The 23,336-nt window shown below is 36.6% G+C and overlaps 1 protein-coding gene across 1 annotated transcript in view; it reads left to right on the top strand.

Moving 5' to 3' along the window:
• The first annotated feature begins 3,875 nt into the window (after nt 1–3,875).
• BLM (BLM RecQ like helicase) overlaps nt 3,876–23,336 on the top strand; it is a 62,602-nt gene continuing 43,141 nt past the window's right edge. Inside the window, exons 1-3 of the mRNA XM_023496841.2 lie at nt 3,876–4,036; nt 16,801–16,902; nt 19,055–19,755. Coding sequence (XP_023352609.1) covers nt 16,805–16,902; nt 19,055–19,755 — 799 coding nt within the window. The 5' untranslated portion in view covers nt 3,876–4,036; nt 16,801–16,804. The remainder of the gene's footprint in view (nt 4,037–16,800; nt 16,903–19,054; nt 19,756–23,336) is intronic.

The following is a 23,336-nucleotide window of genomic DNA, read 5'->3' as shown; positions in this document are numbered from 1 at the left end:
CAGTCTTGGGCTCATTTTGCTCTCCCAAAATAGAATCTCCGCTCTTACATAAGCATTCAGGTTAATCAATTATAAAGCAAGTTTTCTTTAAAACAAAGAAAAAAAAAACTACTCATACCTAAGTTATTCAACTATCAGGAAAACATTTTCTCTTTCCCAAGTGTCAAGCAACACTCCCCTCTGCTAAGTTCCAATCTTGAACCTACATATTTCTCAAACCTCACAGTTGAAGAGAAGGAAAGGTCATGCTACTCTTCCATGCATAAGGTTCTCTGCTACAAGAGTCTCTTGAGTCTTTTCTTCATAATCATCACCCTTTCAATATTTCTGTTTGGTATTGGATCCTCAGTGCTCATGGTTCTGCTTAGACTTCTTCTTCTCCATCTCCTCTTATATCTTGGTCTATATGATTCTTTCTTTATATTAGAAGCAGATCCTTTCTTTTTTCCTAACTTTTTTTTCCCAACTAACAAGCATTAATTTTCTTTCCTTCTTACTTTAAAAAAAAAAAGCACTTTGAACAAATAAGCACTTCAAACAAATAAGCAAATTGTTATTGATCAGAGAAATACAAATTAAGACAATTCTGAAGTACCACAACACACCTCTCAGATTGGCTAAGATGACAGGAAAAGGGGGCAGGTAGGTGGCACAGTGAATAAAGCACCAGCCCTGAAATGAGGAAGACCTGAATTCAAATCTGATCTCAGATACTTAATACTTTCTAAGTGTGGGATCCTGGGTCACTTAACCCCAATTGCCTCAGCAAAAAAAAAAAAAAAATAGGAAAAAATGACAAATATTGGAGGGGATATGGGAAAAGTGGGACGCTAATGCATTGTTGGTAGAGTTGTGAAATGATCCAAACATTCGGAAGAACAATTTGGAACTATGCCCAAAGATCTATCAAACTGTGTATACCCTTGGATCCAACAGTGTCTCTACTGGGCCTGTATCCCAAAAAGATCATTAAAAAAAGAAAAAGAAAAAGATCTACATGTGCAAAAATGTTTGTGGCAGCCCTTTTTGTAATGGCAAGAAACTGAAAAGTGAGTGGATGCCCATCAATTGGAGAATGGCTGAATAAGCTATGATACATGAATATTATGGAATATTACTCATCAGCGGGATGATTTCAGAGAAGCCTAGAGAGACTTATATGAACTGATGCTAAGTAAAGTGAGCAGAACCAAAAGATCATTGTACACAGCAACAACAAGATTATATAATGATCAATTCTGATGGCTCTTTTCAATGAAATGATTCAGACCAGTTCCAATAGTCTTGTCATGAAAAGAGCCATCTGCACCCAGAGAACTGTGAACAACAGCTGTTTGAATGCGTTGTATTTTCTTTCTCAATTTTTTCCTTTTTGATCTGATTTTTCTTGCATAGCATGATAATTCTGGAAATATGTATTGAAGAATTGCACATGTTTAATATATATAAGATTACTTACCATCTAGAGAAAAGGCTGGGGGGAAGAGAGTAGGGGAAAAAATTGGACCACAAAGTTTTGCAAGGGTGAATGTTGAAAGTTATCTCTGCATATGTTTTGAAAATAAAAAGCTTTAATAATTAAAAAAAAATAAGCACTTGGAAACTAAAGGGGTTTATTCCTATTGAAAAATGGCTAAACAAAATGTGGCATGGAATTGTAATAGAATATTAATATTCTATGAGAAATTATAAAATAGACAACTTTATAAGAAACTGTGAAGATCCATATGAAGAGATGCATAGCAAAATGAACAAGAAAGAACAATTTATCCAATGACATTTTAGAGAAAAATAACTTTTAAAAACTTTAGAACTCTGTCAATGTACTAATAAAGCATGAGTATAGCAGACTCAAAAAGAAACATACTATATACCTTCTGCCCTAGAGAAGAAATTAAAATGCAGAAGACATACAATTTTCAGATGTGGTCAGTGTAAGAATTTGTTTTTCTGAACTAGTCATGGTTATAAGAGTTTTATTTTTCACTCTATTTTTTTGAGTTTTGGCTTAATGGAATAGGATAGTGGGAAAAATAGATTATTTTTGTATGACAAAACATACTTTTTTAAAAGTTCATAATCAAACAAAATAAATTTCTTCATTGTCCATGTCTCTTTCACTATCAGCAGCCCATCATTTATCTCTCTATCAGGAGTTGAGGAGCATGCTTCATTATCAACCCACTGGAATTGCGGTTGGTCTTTGCACTGTTAAGCCTTAAATCTTTCAAATTTGGGTTTATGATGTTCTTGTATTGTATTGTATTTGTTCTCCAGGCAATATTTCTTTTTGCACAACCCCCTCTGGAGCTTCCCATTTTCTCTTTGAACAAGTTTAACAAAGGAGAGAATACAAAATTTATTTAAGTGATAAAGAGAGGGCTGTGGGAACTAAGTGTGGACCACAATATAGCATTTTCTTTTATTATTATTATTATAGCTTTTTACTGATAAAACATACACATGGGTAAAAGCAGTAGTAAAAACAACCAGAGATTTGAACCTTTGTCTTATTATTCCAATTCTAGTATATTTTAGTATATTTTCTACTGTCTGATTATGTATTTATCTACATACATGTTTTATATCTCCCAATAAAGGTCAGCATTTTAAAAGAAGGAATGCTTTCTTATTTATCTTTGTATCCAAACAATTTGCTTTCTACATGGTAGACATTTAATGTTTGTCTAATTTGTATTAAACTAAACAATCATACTAATTGTAATTGGAGTTCAGAGAAGGGAAAGACAGTTGGCAAAATCTTTTAAAGATTGTAGACGAAGATATGATCTGAAATTCCTTATTTCACTTTTTTTCTTTCTGCAAAGAATATTCTGTAAATAGATGTCAACATTTTTTGTAGGAAGAAACTCCTGAAATTCTGGCTGCGTCCCTTATAATCAAGTCTCATGAAACTTTAACCCTGAGTTAATGGTGAATCAGACAGCTAGTGGTGCTTTAGGTAAACTGCCCTAGACTTTAAAAGTCAGGATTATGTATATTCAAATACAGCTCTCAAAACCTGTGAGTGCTCCCTCCTCGAATCTGGGCAAATCACTAGTGTCTGCCTCAACTTTTTCAACGATTAGATAAGCGAGTATAATAGCACCAGCCTTCAGGCGTTGTTTTAGGGATCAAAAGATAAAGTATGCAAGGGGTTTTGCACATCTTAAAAAGTTTCAGATAAATGTTATTATCTTTGCAATTCAAGAATGACCTCAATTTTCTTTTTTTTTTTTCAAGCTGTGAAATAGGTTTATTTTTTTTTTTCAAACCTATTTTCTTGGAAGGAAAATTAAACCCCTAACTTGCAAACTTCATAATGGCGAGATTTTGCCCAATTTCTGAATTGCGGTTACAATCAACTCACTAATATAAACTAGGAAAGGCGCTGCCCCAGTAGTCTGGAGGGTCCTTTAAAATCCATAATATCCTGGTTATGTCATTTCAATTTCCTGCGGACACAAAATGACATCAGTTCTTTGCAAACTACAAAAGACAAGAGCGAGATTACCTCATTTCGGAGGCCAAAAGCCAGAATCCAGAGGTGACAACTACAAAGGGATAAAATAGAGATGTAAGTACGACCCCTTTTTTCTTAATCCTAAAGTTTGTTTTCAGGTGTTTCAGGAAAATGTGGGCCCTCCAAAATAAGGAAAAGCCAACTAAATTCCCCAAATTAGACAGGGTAAGAAAAGGGGAGGGACTTAGAACCGTAGGTCTCGCTACGCTCCTTGGCGCGATAATACGCAATTTCCGGCGTCCCTAGGTCGTCCCCATCCACCCGTTGGTCAGTTCTGAGTCACATGGTTCACAGACCTCCTCTTCGCTCTTTCTAGTGGCTTCCCAATTGCTTCCGCCCCGGAGAAGGCGTGGCCAAACCCCATGGAGTAATACTATTGGTCGGTTTCCGTGCGAGGGTAAGCCAATTGGGATACGACCTCTCGACGCGCGAAACTGCGTGCATTTACCCGGGGAGCCATTCTGGATGTTGTTTTCGTCCTGAAGCTCTGGTTTGGGGGAACCCCCTCCCCAGGTGAGTACGGGGATGCAATGTAAGGGGAGGGGAGTGAGTTTACCCCGCTCGGGCCGGCACCTCTGCTGGGACCATTTGCAGCGGCGTCGGGGCTGTTGCCTACCTTGGAGCGGGGTCGGGGAGTGGAGCTGAAGAGGGCCTGGTGTCATCCAAGTCGAGCTAGGATACTTGGAGGCCAACTAGGCCTTCTCAAAGGGGACAACGAGACTCCAGGATAACGTGTTGCTTCGCCCTTTGAAAGTACGGCCTTTGACGCCCTCCCCCACCCCCTCCCCCACCCTAGGCTGGTGCGACTCTGCCTTATTCCGCTACCTTTGCAGCCCTCAGCAAAAGATGGGGAAAAAAAGAACCTGGCTTGTCTCAGTTCCTTCGTGTGGTGTTTCTAAGATATCTTCCGGGTTCATTAGCGCCGATGTTAATGAAGAACCACCGGTAGGGTTAAGGAACATTATTACAAATCTGATGGGTAAACGGAGGAAAAAATTTTTTTTAATTATTTTAAGAAGTTTTATTACAGCAAATGATGTTCTTTTACTTTGACATGTGCAAATTTGAAGTTTCAACTTTAAACTGGGAGTCGGCAGTGTTCCTATTCCAGGGTTGCTTGTAGGAATGGGGATTGGACTCCTCATTTCCACTGGTAGCGAGAACTTCCTCCATCCGTGCATCGTCATCTTCTCTACAACTTCATTGCCCAGAGTAGGGAGAGATGAAGTAACTTACCTATGATCACACAGCCAACAAGTATCAGACAGGATGTGAAGCCAGGTCTACCTGGCACCGAGGCTGACTCTCATGAATGTAGCCTGATATTCATAGAAAAATGGATTGTACACTAGGAATCTGTTCCCATTATACAGGAGATGTTGTTGTTGTTGTTGTTTTTTAGTCATTTTCAACTCCTTCTGACCTCTTTTTTGGGATTTTCTTGGCAAAGGTGCTAGAGTGGTTTGTCATTTTTTTTTGTCACGCTTATTTTACAAAGGAGGAAACTGAGGCAAACAGGATTAAGTGACTTCCTCAGGTCACATGGCTAGCAAATGTCTAAGGCCTCATTTAAATTTAATTCTTCCTAATTCGAAGCATGGCACTCTTTACAATGCCACCTTGCTGCCCAGTGGATGAAACCTGTAGACCTTCAACATCACCATTGGGATCTTTTCCCTATGAAGTTTTTTCAGTCTTGGTAGATTCTATCAGACATTAGTAGGGCCTGTGTCCTACTGGCACAAGCTTCAAGAACTTGTGTACACTCAAAGAGGAATCAAGAATAGGACTTGAATGGAGAAAAATTTCACCGCTTACCCTCTTTCCCCCCTAAGATGCTCATCTCTGCTGGTCATAAGGACCTCTCTTCCATGGAAATCACTTGACTAATATTTGAAAATCACCTAGTCTGAATTTTTTATTTTGTGGATAAAAACAAATTACAGAATCCAGAAATGAAGTGAATTGCCTAGTCACACAGATAGCTTTTGTGGAGAACTAGGATTTGAGTGTAAAGCTTTGCTCTATGAATACATCATATTGTCCTAATGGTGAGGTTGAAGGTCTATATGTTTCATCCATGGACCTTTCTAACAGTTTAGAGAGACTCATGTTCACTTGGTTGGCCATAAAGTTTTCCTAAACAGCAATTCATGAAAACCATTTAGTGAAGTATAAAAGGATCTTTGTGAATAATGTAGAAGTGTCTACATGGATGAAATCACAGATCCTTGAAAGCAGAAGTTCACCAGCAGTTGTCAAATTGATAATAGTCCTTTCTGAGAAGGACAAGTAGCATTCCTTAAAATAGGAAAAGACAACGCAGTCTAAAGTTGAACATCCACTAATATGAGCAATATTACTGTAGGGTTGAGAAGGTTTTACTGTGTTGGGTTTTTTTTTTTTTTAATTCTAAATTTAAGCACAAATGAATATTACTAATGATTTCTTAATTGCCGAATCTAATGGCTTTTTCTCAATCTTCATCTTTTATTATCTCTGCAGCCTTTGATACTTTCAATAACCTTTTCTTTTGACATCTTATCTAGGTTTTTGTGACATTGGTCTACCCTGCTTCTCTTCCATGTCACCTCTGCCAACCAAGGAGTACCCCTACATTTCTCCTGGACCCTCTTCCCCCAGGATTCTTTTTCACTTGGTGATCTTATCAGCTCCAGTGGTTTCAGTTATCATCTCTAAGCAGATGACTCGCATCTTACTTACCTAGCCCTAACTTCTTTCAGGAGCTAATCTCCTATCTCTAGCTAGCTGTTGGATTTTTGAAACTGGATGTCCTATAGGGATCAGTGAGTCAATGTGCCAGACTGTGTGCTAAATTCTGGGGATATACAAAGAAAAATAAAAGAGAGACCCTGCCTTTTTTTTTTTTTTCTTTTTTTTGGGGGGGAGGAAGGGCTGAGGCAACTGGGATTAGGTGACTTGCCCAGGGTCACACAGCTAGGAAGTGTTGAGTGTCTGAGGCCAGATTTGAACTCTGGTCCTCTTGACTTCAAGGCCACTACTCTATTTACTGTATCATCTAGCTGCCCCTGAGATCCTGCCTTTGAGGAGTCCATAATTTAATTGTAAAGAAAACGTGCAAACAAGTATGTGTGAGTACATTTTACACAGGATAGGTAGGAATTAATCAACAGAGGAAAGGGATTCAAGTTGAGGGATTGGAAAAGGCTTCACTGTAGAACGTGGGATTTTAATTCGCAACTTCAAGAAAGCCAGGGAAACCAGAAGGTAGAAATAAGGTGAAAGAGCCTTCCAGTCATGAGGGACAGCCAGGAAAAGTACCCAAAATTCAAAAATGTAATGTCTTGTTTGAAGAACAGTAAAGAGGCCTTTGTCACTGGGTCTAGGAGTATATGAGAAAGACATAGGTTAAGGTGTAAAAAGCCTAGGAATGGACAGGAAAAAAAGGAGGTCAATGTTGTGAAGGGCTTTGAATCTGATTCTGGACATCGCAAGATGCCTCTGGAGTTAAAGAGCATGCAGGTGTTGTGGTACAACCTGCTTTTTAGGTAAATCACTTTGGTGGCTTAATGGAAGATGGACTAGAATGGGGAAAGACTTGTTTTAGGCAAATAATATAAGTGACTTTGGCAATCTTTCCTTTTCCAGTTCAGATAAAAATGAGATTCCTGGAATGCCTGTTCCTTCCACCACTTCCTTCATGTTTAAACAGTTTTTAATCTCATGCACCCTTTTATATAAGGTCATAATTTCCTTCCCATTCTTTTTCTTCCCAGTTTATTCCCCTATCCCTTAAATTTTCTTCTCTTAAAGACTACTAAAGCAGAAAAGAAGCACCCCAGGCCCTCTGCCTTTCCTAACTTTCTTTGTGATTCTTAAAGAATTAGGTTTCCAAGAAGATATTTTTCCTATCCCTGATTAAAATATAAACAATTCATGATTCAGTCATCTCTATCAAACTATTATGTTTGCTTTTCTGTTTCTCTTGATTCCCAAGTTTACATTCAATTTCAAAGATTCTGCTCACTTTTGGCAGGGAAATTTCATTGGGAATGCTTGGAAGCTCCATATGTTATTAAGTCTTAAAAAAAAAAAAACTCTTTAGAAGTATGCTCAGTTTTGTCTTGCAGATTTTTTTGGTTGTAAGTACTGTTGCTTTTAAGAAAACTAATCCAATTCCAATCTCTCCTCTTCTTTATAGGGACAATTGCCAACTTTGTACAATCTTGATTATGACTTCTTAGAAATTGAACTCTTTTTAGTTCCTTGCCATATTTTTTGTTTGGAAACTCTGAATTTTGGTCATGATATTCCTGGGAGTTTTCATTTTCGAGGTTCATTCTGGAAGTGACTAATACATTTTTTTCCATATTCATTTTACTCTTTAATGCTAATAGATCTAAAAGATGTTTTTTATGAGGTGTTTTTTTGTTTGTTTTGTTTTGGTGAAGCAATTGGAGTTAAATGACTTGTTATGGGTCATACAGCTAGTAAATATTAAATGTCTGAGGCTGCATTTGAACTTAGATCCTCCTGACTTCAAGGCTGGTGTTCCATCTAACTGTTCTGTTGTTTTTTTTTTTTTTTTTTTAATATTTAAAAAAAACCTTTTTTCCTTTATAATAATTGAAAATCAGTCAGATTTTTCTGATATTTCTCCTTGACCTGTTTTCTGGGTCATTATTATTATTATTAAAGCTTTTTATTTACAAAACATATGCATGAGTAATTTTTCAACATTGATCCTTGCAAAACTTTGTGTTCCAAATTTTTCCCTTTTTCCCCCCACTCCCTCCCCTAAATGGCAGGTAGTCCAATACATGTTAAATATGTTAAATCCAATATAGGTATACATATTTATACGGTTATCTTGCTGCACAAGAAAAATTGGATCTAGAAAGAAGAATAACTCGAGAGGGAAAACAAAATGCAAGCAAACATCAACAGAAAGTGTGAAAATGCTGTTGTGGTCCAACACTCAGTTCCCACAGGCCTTTCTCTGGGTATATATGACATTCTTCAACACTGAACAATTGGAACTGGTTTGAGTCATCTCATTGTTGAAGAGAGCAATATCCATCTGAATTGATCATCTTATAGTCTTGTTGCTACTGTGTACAATGATCTCTTGGTTTTGCTCATTTCACTTGGCATCAGTTCAAGTAAGCCTCTCCAGGCCTCTCTGAAATCATCCTGCTAATCGTTTCTTACAGAACAATAATATTGCATATGTAACATTTATATACCATAATTTATTCAGCCATTCTCCAATTGATAGACATCCATTCAGTTTCCAGTTTCAAGCCACTACAAAAAGGGGTATCACAAACATTTTTGTACATGTGGGTTCCTTTCCCTCATTTAAGATCTCTTTGGGATATAAGCCCAGTAGAAACACTTGCTGGATCAAAGGATATGCACGATTTGATAACTTTTTTTTTAGATGTTAAATATATTAAGGTATAAATTAGATACACCATAAGTATACATGACCAAGCCGTTATTTTGCTGTACAAAAAGAATCGGACTCTGTAATATTGTACAATTAGCCTGTGAAGGAAATCCAAAATGCAGGCAGGCAAAAATATAGGGATTGGGAATTCAATGTAATGCTTCTTAGTCATCTCCCAGAGTTCTTTTGCTGGGCGTAGCTGGTTCAGTTCATTACTGCTCCATTGGAACTGATTTGGTTCATCTCATTGCTGAGGATGGCCAGGTCCATCAGAATTGATCATCATATAGTATTGTTTTTGAAGTATATAATGATCTCCTGGCCCTGCTCGTTTCACTCAGCATCAGTTCATGTAAATCTCTCTAGGCCTTTCTGAAATCCTCCTGTTGGTCATTTCTTACCGAACAGTAATGTTCCATATTATTCATATGCCACAATTTATTTAGCCATTCTCCAATTGATGGGCATCTACTCAGTTTCCAGTTTCTGGCCACTACAATTTGATAACTTTTTGAGCATAGTTCCAAATTGCTCTCCAGAATGGTTGGATCCATTCACAGTTCCACTAACAATGTATTAGTGTCCCAGTTTTCCCACATCCCCTCCAATATTCGGCATTATCTTTTCCTGTCATCTTACCCAATCTGAGAGGTGTGGTATCTCAGAGTTATCTTAATTTGCATTTCTCTTATTGGTAGTAATTTGGAGCACCTTTTCATAAAACTAGAAATAGTTTCAATTTCTTCATCTATAAATTGTCTGTTCATATCCTTTGATCATTTATCAATTGGAAAATGTCTTGAACTCATAAATTTGAGTTAATTCTCTATATAGAAAATATATAGAAATGAGGCCTTTAATATCAGAACCTTTGAATGTAAAAATGTTTTCCCAGTTTATTGTTTCCCTTCTGATCTTGTCTGCATTAGTTTTGTTTGTACAAAAAACTTTTTAACTTAATATAATCAAAATAATCTATTTTGTGTTCAATAATGATCTCTAATACTTTGGTCACTTCCTTCCTCCTCCACAGATCTAAGAGGTACACGATCCTATGGTCTTCTAATTTGTTTACAATATCATTCTTTATGTTTAAATCATGAACCCATTTCAAACTTATCTTGGTGTACAGGGTTAGGTGTGGGTCAATGCCTAGTTTTTGCCGTACTGGTTTCCATTTTTTCCAACAGTTGTCAAATAGTAAGTTCTTACCTATAATTTCTGGGCTAGCTCCCTGGAAGGCCTCAGGATCAGTCAGAGTCAGGATAAATCAAAGTCTTCTTTAGGGGAAGAAGTGAAGGGGCCAAAGATGTATCCTGGATTCTGGAGTCCGGAGTCTCCAGCCTTGTCCTCCTCATCCTGCCACCAAGCGACTCTGATTTCTCTCCCCAGTTCTCCTATTCTTGCCTATGATTATCTCACTACTGAACATTCAGCAAGCACCAATGGTGAAGAGAACCATTGCATCACCATCTCATCTAAATATATGTATATAGAGCCATTATCTCACATCAAATAGGTAATTAGCCTTAAGTGTTCTACTATCTGATTCAAGCATACCTTTTCAGAGTTTCAGCCCTCTACACATATCCCAAAAGCTGGAGTCTTTAGGTTTATCAAACATTAGATTACTATAGTCATTGACTGTTTTGCCCTGTGAACCTAACCTATTTCATTGATCAACTACTCTGTTTTTTAGCCAGTACCAAATAGTTTTGGTGACCACTGCTTTATGATATAGTTTTAGATCTGGTATAGTTAGACCATTTTCATTTGTTTTGTTTTGTTTTTCATTAATTCCCTTGAAATTCTTGGTCTTTTGTTCTTCCAGATGAATTTTGTTGTTATTTTTTCTAGGTCAGTAAAATAGTTTCTTGAGAGTTTGATTGGTATAGCACTAAATAAATAAATTAGTTTAGGTAGTATTGTCATCTTTATTATATTTGCTCGACCTATCCAGAAGCACTTGATATTTTTCAAGTTGTTTATATCTGACTTTATTTGTGTGGAAAGTATTTTGTAGTTTTGCTTATATAGTTCCTCACTTTCCCTTTGGAGATAGATTCCCAAATATTTTATACTATCAACAGTTATTTTAAATAGAATTTCTCTTTGTATCTCTTGCTGTTGGATTTTGTTAGTGATGGATAAAAATGCTGATGACATGGATTTATTTTGTATCCTGCAACTTTGCTAAAGTTGTGGATTATTTCTAATTTTTTTTAGTTGATTCTCTAGGGAGGTCATTTGTTTTTGATTGAATGTATCTTACATATTTCTTTAGTCTTTGATTTTGCTTTAATATTTTTTATTTTCTTTTGGCGTCATTGCTTTCTGATTGAAAGAACTATTTCTGAATTTAAGAGAGTTCAGTTCTTTGGTAAGGCTTTCCATCACCACCTGTTTTAAATTATTAATTCTCCTTGTATTCTTTCCTCAGTTTCTGTCATTTCCTTCAACATTGTATTTTGTGTTCATTGTTTCACTTCTTCTAGAATTGCTTGAAGTTCTTGTGGCCAAAGCATTCTTTTCTCTGAGACCTTGTTTATAATTGTGGAATTACACTTTTTTCTGGTTTACTTCTTGGGATACTTTGAGTCCAAAATATTTCTTATTGCATTCAATATTTTCTTCTATTACTCACATCTTAGTTCTCAGGTTCTAGATCAGGGCTATGTGTTGGGCAATGTGAGGAGGTGTTTACTATAATGTTTGGTCTTAATAAATGCTTTTTGATCGACTCTGCTTGGTCCTGGATGAGGCTAAAGTAGGACTTGCCTTCTATAGAAATTATTGGTATTTGACTCAGTTTCTTTATGATATGACTTAAATTTTGCCTTAGCTGTCTCTTCTTTCTTGCACAATTGCAAACTCAGATTTGGCTTTGACCCTTCATAGAACTTGTTATGGTTCCATCTTGAAATTGTCACTGGTGCTAGTGGCAAGATTCTGGGCAGATCTTAGGATCTGTGCTTCCCAAATACTGCCCTACTTCTGTCTCCTGCTATGGCTTAGACATGGGCTGCCTGAGTCTAAATACTGAAGACACTTAGGAGGTGACCTATCTCTATTCCCTATTGTACCTTATGTGAGGCTACTTGGGCACTGGTCTTTTTTGTATATCTTAAGTGAAGTTTCCTGGAGTCTAAAATCCTGCTGTACCTCAGGCATGGCTGCATTGCTTGCTGTGGTCTTGTCTTGTGACCTAGGAAAATACACGCTTTGGCTTCTACCTGCCTGGTTTCTTTTTTGCTCCACAGGATTCTGGTGCTCATTTTGTGCAGTCCTGGATAGGATGAAAGAGCTTAAAATTAGAGCTGTTTCTCTTTGCTTTTCTATATCAATGTTCCTATTGTGTTTTTAAGCTTTTCTGGATCACTTTTGAGAGATTGGGTTCATCTAAGTCTTGCCTAATTTGCCACTGTCTTCATTGCAGCTCAGAAAGAATGTTAACAAGTAACTTTTAGAATTTTATTTATAGATTCTGGTTTAAAGTAACATTTGATCACATCATCATTTGGTTTTAGTTGCTTCATTATTAAGATTATCAAAGGCCTTTAACTCTTAATGGAGCAATCAAAATATGTAGAGTTTAGAAGAGAACAATAAAAGTTATTAAAATTTGGAAAATGAAATAATTACTGTCATAGGTCACCTTGCTCCATTTTTTTCCCCCTTATGACTAAAGGTCTGTTACTTCTGTCCCAAGTTTCAGTAGCAATATCCTCAAGCATCTTATTAAATTCCTTTTTTTGTGCCAGATACTGTGTTAGACACTAGAAATATAAATATACAGTATAAAATAATACTCTCAAGGAGCTACAGAAGTCTGATTTAATGTGAGAGATGGTCAATGGTATAGTTTTCTCAGGTGTAGGTTTCATTTCTACCAGAAGGAAGATTGTGAAAACCGAATTAACACCCTGGATACCTTGAATCAGCCGGAGTCAGGTTAAGCAAAAGTCCTCGTTCTTTAGGGATAGAAGTGAATTTGATGGAGGCAGGATCTCCAGAACCTCCTTTTTCCTTGTCTACCACCAAAGTGACTGGCTTTTCTTACTCCATCCCCCAATCCTTCCCACAATTCTCTGTTTACACCAAAAGATTGAACCAGCACAGAATAGTGGGAAGGGCCATTGTCAAGCATATGCTAATAGCGTATTGTCCAATTGATAATTAGCCTTAAGTGCTGGGGTGTTGGACCTCAGTGCATCAACTCAGAGTTTCAGCCCTTTATAGAAGATCTCCGTGTTGAGGTTTCCATTTCCCTGATAAGTTTCTATTTCTCCAAGTCCACAACAACTTAGAAAGACATGCATACTTTATACTTCTCACTGGATATTTCTAAATATGGTATGTGGATATGCAAAATGAGGGATTGAGAATTCTCCACCTCATTATTGGCCTGGGGGCATTATAAATAATTATGATAATGAAGGATTGGGATTGCTTTGCTCCAGTTAGCTTCTCACAGAAGATTATGAATAGATCTGGTCAACAAGTAATAAGATGGACAGGAGATTGGGAACTGAGTTAGGAAATAAGATAAAAAGAGAGATAAGCAAGCCAAGGTTATACTACAAACCTTGAAAGAACAGGAAGAGCAGACAAAGATTATGTTATAAACTGTGCAGCTGTAATTCAGTCATGGACCCAGAAGGGAAGGGAAGAGGGTGCAATTCCCGAAGCAGAGGGAATTTCCAGGTGAAAGGGGGAGTTTGCCCCAAGTCCCATTAACTTGCTTTATCTATGGCTAACAGGGCATGTGAAGAGAAATTGTCCCCAAAGAAAAAAGGGACCAGAAAATGTTCTCCCTCATAGTACTATAGACTAGAGATGTTGGGTTTATAGAGCAAACCCATCCAGAGCCCTTGATAAATCAGGGTGGCAAGCAGGAAGGAAGAATATCTATTTTTGATTGACACCAGAGCTACTCAGTCTTCTAACACAACTACTTATTGGAGCTAAAGTAAGGAGAAAAACCCTCATGATTTCAGGGGTAAAGGGGGAGAATTGTCTAGTTCCCATCACTGAAGTCCTAGAATTGGAATACTTGAGTTCAAACTTCTAGAGGAGATTCTTGTTTGTGCCTGAGGTAGACATGAATTTGTTGGGGAGGGATATGATTACCCAGATGGTCCTTCTGGCTCCTAAATAGTTCCCAAAGAATACCATTATTGAGAGAAGAGAAAAATCAGATAACCACAGGTTTAGGTGGGACCTCATAATCAAGGAAAAGTGAACATTGCCTCCATCAAGGTTAAGTTAAAGGTACCTGGAATTCTGATCAGAATAGGGCATATTCCATTTCTTTAGCAGGGAAACAGGGACTTAAACCAATTATTCAAGGCTTACTGGAGAATAGGTTACTAGAATTCTTTAAGTCACCTTATAATTCTCCTATCCTTCCAGTGAAAAAGGGAGATAAATCTTACTAGTTAGTTCAGGACCTTAAGGAGATTAATAAGATTGTCTTTCTGTCCCACCTTATAGTCCCTGATCCTTACACTATTATGGGAAAGATCCCTGCTGAAAGTAAATATAGACTTGATGCTTTCTGGGCATGTCTTCTAGACATAGAAAGCAGCCAGTTGTTTGCTTTTGAATGGGAAGATCTGATTACTGGAAGGAAGTAACAGTTGAGGTGATATATCCTTTTCTAGGGATTCATCAAACCCCTAAACCTGTTTGGTCAAATCCTAGAAACTATTTTTGAGAACTTCCAGCCACCCTCTAGGACTATAATCTTATGTTATGTTGCTAATTTGCTAATAGCCAGCCCCCAACGGGAAGTTTAAGTGAAACTACAATTAGACTCTTGGACTTAAGTAAAATTTTGGGGCCCTATCATTAGTGAAGGGAGTAAGAAATTAGACCCAGTTTGATTATCAGGAATTCTGCAAATCAAGGGAATTGCCAAAGTTCCTGGGATTAGTAGCCTACTGTTGGTTATGGATAGATTCCTATGCAACCCTGATTAAACCTCTGTATAAATATTTGCTGGAAGAAGACCCAGACACCATTTACTGGAACAAGGAAGGTGAAGAACTTTGAGTATTGGCCTTGCCCTCATTAGAAAAACCATTTAATCTGTTTGTCAGTGTGGACAAGCTCCAGGGGTCCTGGCTCAGCTTACCTCTGGTAAGGACAGAAAAGACCAGTAGCATTTGTCTTCAAAATTTTAGACCCAGCGGCTTGAGGCTGGCCAACATTTGTCCAGGCAGTAGCTGGGTGCTGGTTAACCAATTCTAGAATACTTAAATATGAAGACATCTTAGTGGAAAAGGATGATTTGATCTTAACCATGACATCAATCAGAATCCCACAACCTTCCTATCGGGGAAATAAAATCCAAAATTAAACAAGGAAGGACCTGGAACTAATAGACTTTCAGACAAAAACCCACAAGGATTTACAAAAGTCACTCGTCACTGGGAGAGTAAATCGGTTCACACAAGGAAAAAGGAGGCATGGTTATACAATCATTTGTGGGGACAAGACTGCTGTAGTGGAACTGGGGAGACTTCCAAATAACTGGTCTGTGCAGACTTGTGAGTTTCATGTGCTAAACCAGGGCTTGAAGTTATTGGAGAATCAAGAAGAGAATATCCATACAGATTCAAAGCATGCCTGGGGAATGATCCATGTGTTTGGAAAAATATGGGGGGAGAGGAAAGGGTATGGTGAATAGTAAAGGCAAAGAGCTGGCTCACAACTATTAATATAGGTAATGGAAAACTTGCGTCTGCCTAAGTCTATGGCTTTGGTATATATTAATGGGCATCAGAAGGGGAATTTTTCTGGGGCCCAAGGCAATAGACTAGCCAATAAGGAGACCAAGAGAGCTGGAGAACTAGAGCAGCAAATGACTGAAACAATATTGATCCTAATTCCCATTTTCCCCCCTGATCGGAAGCCCTCCCCTCTGATGGAAAAGGAAGTAAAGAAGATGTGACCTCAGGCACTTAACACTTCCTAGCTGTGTGACCCTGGGCAAGTCGTTTAGCCCCAAATGCCTCAGCAGAAAAGAAAAGGAAGTAAAAAGGGTTTGGGAACTGGGAAGCCAGCAGGACTATTGAGGGAGATGATCTCCCAGATAAGAGGGAGTTCTTAAACAAGGGCATTACAAGACAGATCCTACAGTACGTACATCAGGGTAATTATTGCAATACCCAGAATCTGTGTGACACAGTTTTAGCCAAGTATATATCTCCTGGCAGGTGACTGATGGCTGTATTATTTGTCTAAGGCTGAATAAAAGCAGCTGGAGACACTATCCCAAGGGAGGCTGACCCGGAGTATACAGTTAGATTTCACTGAGGTGCCACCAGTAGGGAGACTGAAGTATCTGGTGGTGATGCTCTATCTCCTCACCACTTGGGTGGAAGCCTTTTCCCTGGCACAGAAGACTGTGTCCATGGTGAGCAAAATCTTGCTAGAACAGATAGTTCCCCAAAACAGATTGATTGAATGGTTTGATTCTTTCAAGGCACTCATTTCTCAGGTGAAAAGGTTTAAGAAGCTCTGTTCCAGAGCATAGAGTGCCATTCTGTTGGCATAAACTAGAACCCAGGTTCTAATCTTGCTGTATACCATAATGATATATCAGAGTAGGACATTAGTGAATGAGTAATGTTATGCATTACAGTGTATTTTTTCTGCAAACATTACCATATTTTAATTCCATAACTAAAAAAAAAAAAAAAAGCATATATCCTGGACACTTTCTGAAACATTGGATTGGGGGGGGGAGGTCAATAGTTCTTATGTGTGTTCTTTCCCTTCTTATAAATATTGTGATAAAAGTCGAATAACCAGATATCACTTTTTTCTCTCCACATAGAATTATGGCTATTATTCCTCAGAATAATCTTCAACAGCAGCTAGAGCGTCATTCAGCCAAAGAAATTCAAAATAAATTAAATGTTCTGAAACACAAATCTACGTAAGTATTTTGATCCTGTTATACCATTGCAATGAGAGACATGCAGTAAAGTAAACAGGTCTAAAACTAGCCGTGGAGCCAAAAGGGTCTATATGACACTGGGCTGATCACTTAAATTTTCAATGCTGTAGACAACTCCCTAAAACTGTAAATTGCAGAGAAGGTGCTAACCTGTTTTGATAGGAGAGCTTTGCTCATCTGGGCATCGCTTTTACGAGTGAGATTACAAGTCTAATCCCTATTCTTATATGAGATACAAAATGATACAAATGTGTAAAAACATAGAATTTAAGAACTCATTTACTATAACCCCACATTTTGTTCATGAGGAAATGAAAGTCCAGAGAAGTCATGTGATTTGCCCAATATCATCACTTGCTTGGTTTAGATCCAGAAGTCTGTTATTCTTTATGCTACATCTCAGTCTTCTTTGGTCTTCATCATTTTGTCATTATCCATATCACCCTTCTATGTGAGTAAAGAGCCAGAATTGTGACCCTGACAATGGCTTTAGCTGATCAGCACAGAACTATTTGCATCAAGTTAAACAATACTGAGACTTGTAAGGACTAGCTTGGGATCATTCTCAATATATTCTGAGACTCTTCATCATGTTTGGGAACCTTTCCCCCAAATTCAACAATGTTCCTTCCTTAATCCTCCAGTTTTTCCCTAATTTCTATTCATTTGAAGGAGAGTCAGATTATGCTAATAACTCAAATGCAGAGGCTTTATGAACTCATCCAACCTCTGAAGTATTGGCAAACCAAACTTATAATTGGCTAGCAAATGTTTTGCCCCTACATATTTTCATCTGTCAATTCAGATTTAGAACACTGAATATTTGAAAAGATTAAACCAAAGATTTTTTTTTTCATATTTTGACATTTCATACTGTGGCCATTGAAAAGACAAATTATTTGTTGACTTATTACTCTTTATTCTTCAGTGATATAATGAAAACAACCCTAATTTTGGAATCAGAAGATCTTACTACCTAATACTCCATCACCTTCAACACATTTGACTTTTCTGCACCTCAATTTTCTTCTCTAAAAAAGTTTAAAAGATTGGACTAGTTGATCTTGAAGAACTCTTTTAGATCTAAGATATAGATATTTAACTTTGCAGTTTTTTCATTTTCATTTTTCATTTCTTTGGTAGTTAAGTATGACTTCATGATAATGTCTATTCCCTAGAATTCTTGCATAAAACAAGTCTAGAGTATTTTAGTGGAATTTATTTTTAATTACTGAAATTTTGTAAATATAACAGAGTAAAAGTAGACTATTAGAATAGCACTGTTAATTGAAATCCAAGGATAATCCAACAGTTTCATTTTAGCCAGTAGTTTCAGACTCCTCTACAAACCCAAGGAGGGCTGCTTACAACTAGAAAAAAATGGCTTATTTGAGGGTTTGTTATTTTTTTTAGTTTGTCCTGCCCACCTTCCAAAGGTGTTAATGAATACAAAATAACCAAGACAGACAATTTGAGATAGAAAAGTAGAGTCAAAAGATTTGGATAATTAAATTATCAGCTCCTTAACAGTCACAGAGGCAGTATGACATAGTGGATAAAACAAAATTTCTTAAACTGTGGGATGTGACCATCATATGAGGTTGCCTAACTGAAAGTGGGGGTCTAAAAATTTTGATTTATTATCAGTAAATGTTTGATTTATATTACCTGTTTTATATACCTGGAGTATTATAAACATTTCTCAAGTGAAAAGGGGATGCAAGTGGAAAAAATTTAAGAAGCCTTGGGATAGAAAAACCTGCTAGTTTTATGATCTTGAGCAAAATAGTTTTTCAGTATCCTGGGTAGCTAGTTCCTCTAAGACCCTAAGTTAAAGATTAGTTGTTTGGGTTGTATTTCCTGCCCAGATACCAGAGATTCACTACAGATGTGGAATCAAACCCAGAATTTAGGTATCTGATATATTCTCTAAGTCATTAAACAAATCTTAAAGAAAATACAAATCAGAGAAAATGAAAGTAAATTGGTTTAAAAAAAATTATAATACACAAAAGCTTAACTTAAAAATAAATTAGCCTAAGAAAGAAAGTCTTATTTTTTCTTTTAAAAATGAAATGTATTGTTTTTTATGGAGATTTTAAAATAATATGTCAGTCTCATATCTTTTCAGAGGCTTCACTTTTAAAAAGAAAATACCTTCTAGTAGCAGTGTAACTCAAGCTTTTGTGTTAAGTGATAAAGATGTTAATATTACTGAGAACGTTCCTCTCAGTAAGCCTCTCCCCAATACCAAGAACCAGCAGGCAAGTATCACTGCCTCGTCAGAGAAGACTTCAAAAGGACAACAAATCCACAAATTTTGTTCTAATCAGATATTGTCGGATTCTTCAAAGAACACCCATGAAACTTCGTGTTATTTACAACCTTCTACAAATGAAAACTCTGTCAAAAAGGTGTTGTGTAAAGATTCTAAGAAATTAGAATTAAATTCTTCATTTGATTCTACCAGCCTTGTCAGTGATTGGGACGACATAGATGACTTTGATACTTCTGGGAATTCAAAAACTTTTACTACACCCTCTAGAAGTAATTTTGCAAAATTAAATAGTACTCAGAGATCAAAAGGGGATAAAAATAACTTATCTAAAACACGGGCACGTAAAGCAAATGGGAAAAAGGTTGATCCAGAGCTTTTGAATTTTCCATCTGGTAAAAACAAGCAAGCAGAATTAATTAAAAAAGAGTTACCTGAATCAGAAGAGCTAAGCAGTCCTATGATTTGCCTTGATGATGATCCCATTTCTGAAGAGTTTAAAAATGAAGATATTCAAGAAAAACAGGCTTTGAAAACTCAATTGGATGATGAAAGAGGTAATGATTGTTATAGAACTCTCTTTGTTTCAGTATATTAAATTTTAGAATTATAGAATGTTAAAACTGGAAGGAACCCTAATAGATCTAGGTCAACTCGAAATTAATTCTCAGAGCTCTACTTTTGTCTTAGCTATTGTTTCCATTAATTTTTGAATAGTCTTTTGAAAGTCTAGTAGATAGCTGTATAATCTGTGTGTGTGTTTGTTTGTTTTTGGCTGAGACAATTGGGGTTAAGTGACTTGTCCAGGGTCACACAGCCAGGAAGTGTTAAGTGTCTGGGATTTGAACTCAGGCCCTCCTGAATTTAGGGCTGGTGTTCTACCCAGTGCGCCACCTAGCTGCCCCAATAGCTGTATAATCAACAAGCATATATATTAAAATACAAAGAATATATTTAAGGCACTTACAGGTGAGTTTGAGGGAAGAGTACATGTGAAACATGATCCCAGCATTTGAGGAACCATCAGCAAGTAGAAAATGTTATAAATTACTACAATATACAATATTACATTCTACAAGTTACAAAATAAAATATGTGAGGCCTGAGGGAAAAAGGTAATTAGAGGGAGAGGCTTCCTAGAGGAAGATTCATTTGTGTTACATCTTTGAATTTGGAGAATGAAAAAAATTCCAGGACTGTAGCATGGACAACATTGGGAGAATCTATTGATCTAAGTTCCTAAGTCTTTCAAACTTGTTTTAATTTACAGTGTTGCTAACCTTGTAAAAATTGACCTGATTCTGCTCATTCTGTGCTGTGTCAGTTAACACCACCTAGTATTCTCTGAATTTATCTCCCTTTCTTTTCTTATGGTAGAGAGATTCTATTATACTGGTATGACATGGCTTTTTTGGCCAGTCCTCAATTGTCTAATAAGTAATATAAGGTACCCTTTTAGTTTCTAGTTTTGTTTTTCCTCTCTTTTACTGTTCTCTTCAGGATTAGAAAATTTGTTTTGATTTTAACTGTTACCTTATTCTTAATCTGCCCTCTCTTCAATCGTCATTCCCACTTATTTCTCTGTAGAGAAATTGTGTGTACACAACAAATTGTTGTGTACATGTTGTCAACACTTTTGTCCATAGATACCCCTTCATCCATTTTCTATACTTTCTTTCTCATATACCTCACTTATGAGAAATGGCAAGTTCCTTTGATTTTGTTGTGCAAAAACTTTAATTTTACATAATGAAAACTGAACCTCTCTCTCTCTCACTTTACTTCAACAGTAGATTTAATTTGTTTGTCTTTTCAGAGCCCTTCTAGCATTATTTCCTCCTTTTCCTCCTCTTCCTTCTTCCCCTCTTCCCCATCTTCTCCTTTTCCCCCTTCACTTCTCCTCCTCCCCCTCCCTCTTTTCCTTTCCTTTTTCCCCTTCTCTCTCCCTCTCTTCCTTCTCCACTGATTTGAAATAAAATCTCAGAGCTGTTATTAATGATAACACTTTTTCTTACGGTTGTTAATAAATTACAGTTTTTTAGAAAACCATTCATATTCTTTTGACTACTTATCTCTTGAATGGTTCGTGGTTCTACAACTCAGTAGATTTTGTGACTATCATATATTTGATACAAACTTTTTCCTTAATTGATGCTTTCCTTATATGTTACATTGATTTTATTTGTGTAAAAACTTTTCAGATTCATATATGGTAGTCAAAAGTCCAATATCTTTTTAACTATTAGATCCAATAGCCTTTTTTTCAAGCCTATTTCTCCTTGACTTTTCTTTTGACATTTGTACTAACTTCTAGATCTCTCTTCCCTGGGCATCTTTGATACCATTCTGTCCCCTGCTTTCTCCTCATGATTGAATGTTCCTTTTCAATGCCCTTGGCTAGATCATCATTCATATCCAATCTACCAATTATGAGTGTTCCCTAATACTCTACTCTTTCTCTCAGGTAGAGAGCATCTTCTATTGTCCCAAAAACTTCAACTAATTATCTCAGAATTATCCTAAATATTTTCTCTCCTTTATGCCCACCTCATATACACTCGGATGCCAAGTCTTATGAATGCTACCTCTATGATATTTCTCACTTCTATCCCCAACGCTTCATTTACACTGACCCTAGTTAGAGCTTCACTGTGCCTCACCTGGACTAATAACTGCCTAATAGGTTTCCTTGCTTCCCATTTCTCCCCAGTTATCCAGTTTCCAAAAAAGATCTTCCTAAGGTAAAAGTTTTATAATGCCATTTCTCTACTCGGAAATCTTTAGTGGACCTTATAGGATAAAATACCAGCTCATTAACCTGGCATTCAGCCTGATTCCAGCCTACCTTTTCAACTTTATTTCATAAGACTTCCTTTAATGCAGTATACATTCCAGGGAAACTAGACTATTAACTATTTCCCAGAGTCAACTTCTCTGTTTCCATTCATTTACACAAGCTGCCCCTTATACCTACAAGGCACTTAATCATTATGGCCTTTCAAAACTCCTACATGACTTAGCTCTAATTTTATTTCGATGAAACCTTCCCAGAACCTCATAATTATTGGTATTCTCTTCTTCACATTACCTTGTACTTCCCTACTTGTAGGAAAGCTTTAGCTCTCTATTAAAAACCAATAAGGTATAGCTCTATTTATGCCTACAGTTGTAAAAACACACCTTGAATTTGAGAATCTTAAGTGTCATTATCCTAAAAAGCCACAGGATGGGGATATTATTCCATGAAAGTCTGTAGCTCTGATAATTTGGGGTGGGGAAAAAAGGGGAGTGTAAGAGAGATGGGAGTATGTGCACATGCTTATCTTATTTGTTGTTCAACAACACATTCTATGTAGATTTCTATCTAGCTTTTCTTTATCTGTATTTGTCTATTTTGCACCTTTAGATTTTCCCTTTCTTACTCCTTTAGAGATACATGAGGTGAAGCTGCTTAAAAAAAAAAAAAAAAAAAAAATCATTTTTTTGGTCATACATTATGCATTATAATTGGTTATATTTTATAAATATGTTAGAAATTATATCTACACAAATATCCTCTTCAAACCAGTCACTTTAGGAAGCTGTGTATGTTTTACAATACCACCGTTGTTCAAATTGCCTTTAGAATTACCCTCACAATTTCTTGAGTAAAAAATAAGGGATATTCTCTTAAATATCTTAGGCAATGCAAGTCCTAATGCTTTAAAGGTGAATTTGACTTAATTGGGAGGCAGGGAGTGTGGGGAACAAAAATTATTTGGAACTAGTAAAGTGGGTGGGCCCACTGGGTAATATGTTCTTGGTCAAAGAACAGAGTGTGACTATAAAGTAAAGAAACCAGTGTTCTTTTATAGCTTGTTAACTGTCTCTGAATGTAAAAACAGAAATGTTTTTAGTCATGGCAGCATTGTTATAATAAGCTTGCCAAAAATGATTGCTTTGAAGGACATTGATTTGGTCATTTAAATTCTGGTATGTTTGTTTTTTAGATCAGTTCAATTATATTTTTTTACACATTTTTTATTAGTTATTGAGTATAGTTTTATGTTCTCTTTCTTAAGTTAAAAAAGCAGACAGGAAGGTAGAAATTTTTTTAAAAACTAAATTGTTTTTCAAATTATATGACCTTCTATTCCTC

Source organism: Sarcophilus harrisii, chromosome 2, assembly GCF_902635505.1.
Source record: "Sarcophilus harrisii chromosome 2, mSarHar1.11, whole genome shotgun sequence".
Classification (NCBI taxonomy): Eukaryota; Metazoa; Chordata; class Mammalia; order Dasyuromorphia; family Dasyuridae; genus Sarcophilus; species Sarcophilus harrisii.
Note: the sequence above shows the minus strand (reverse complement) of the source record. Positions and strands in the feature narration are given on the sequence as shown.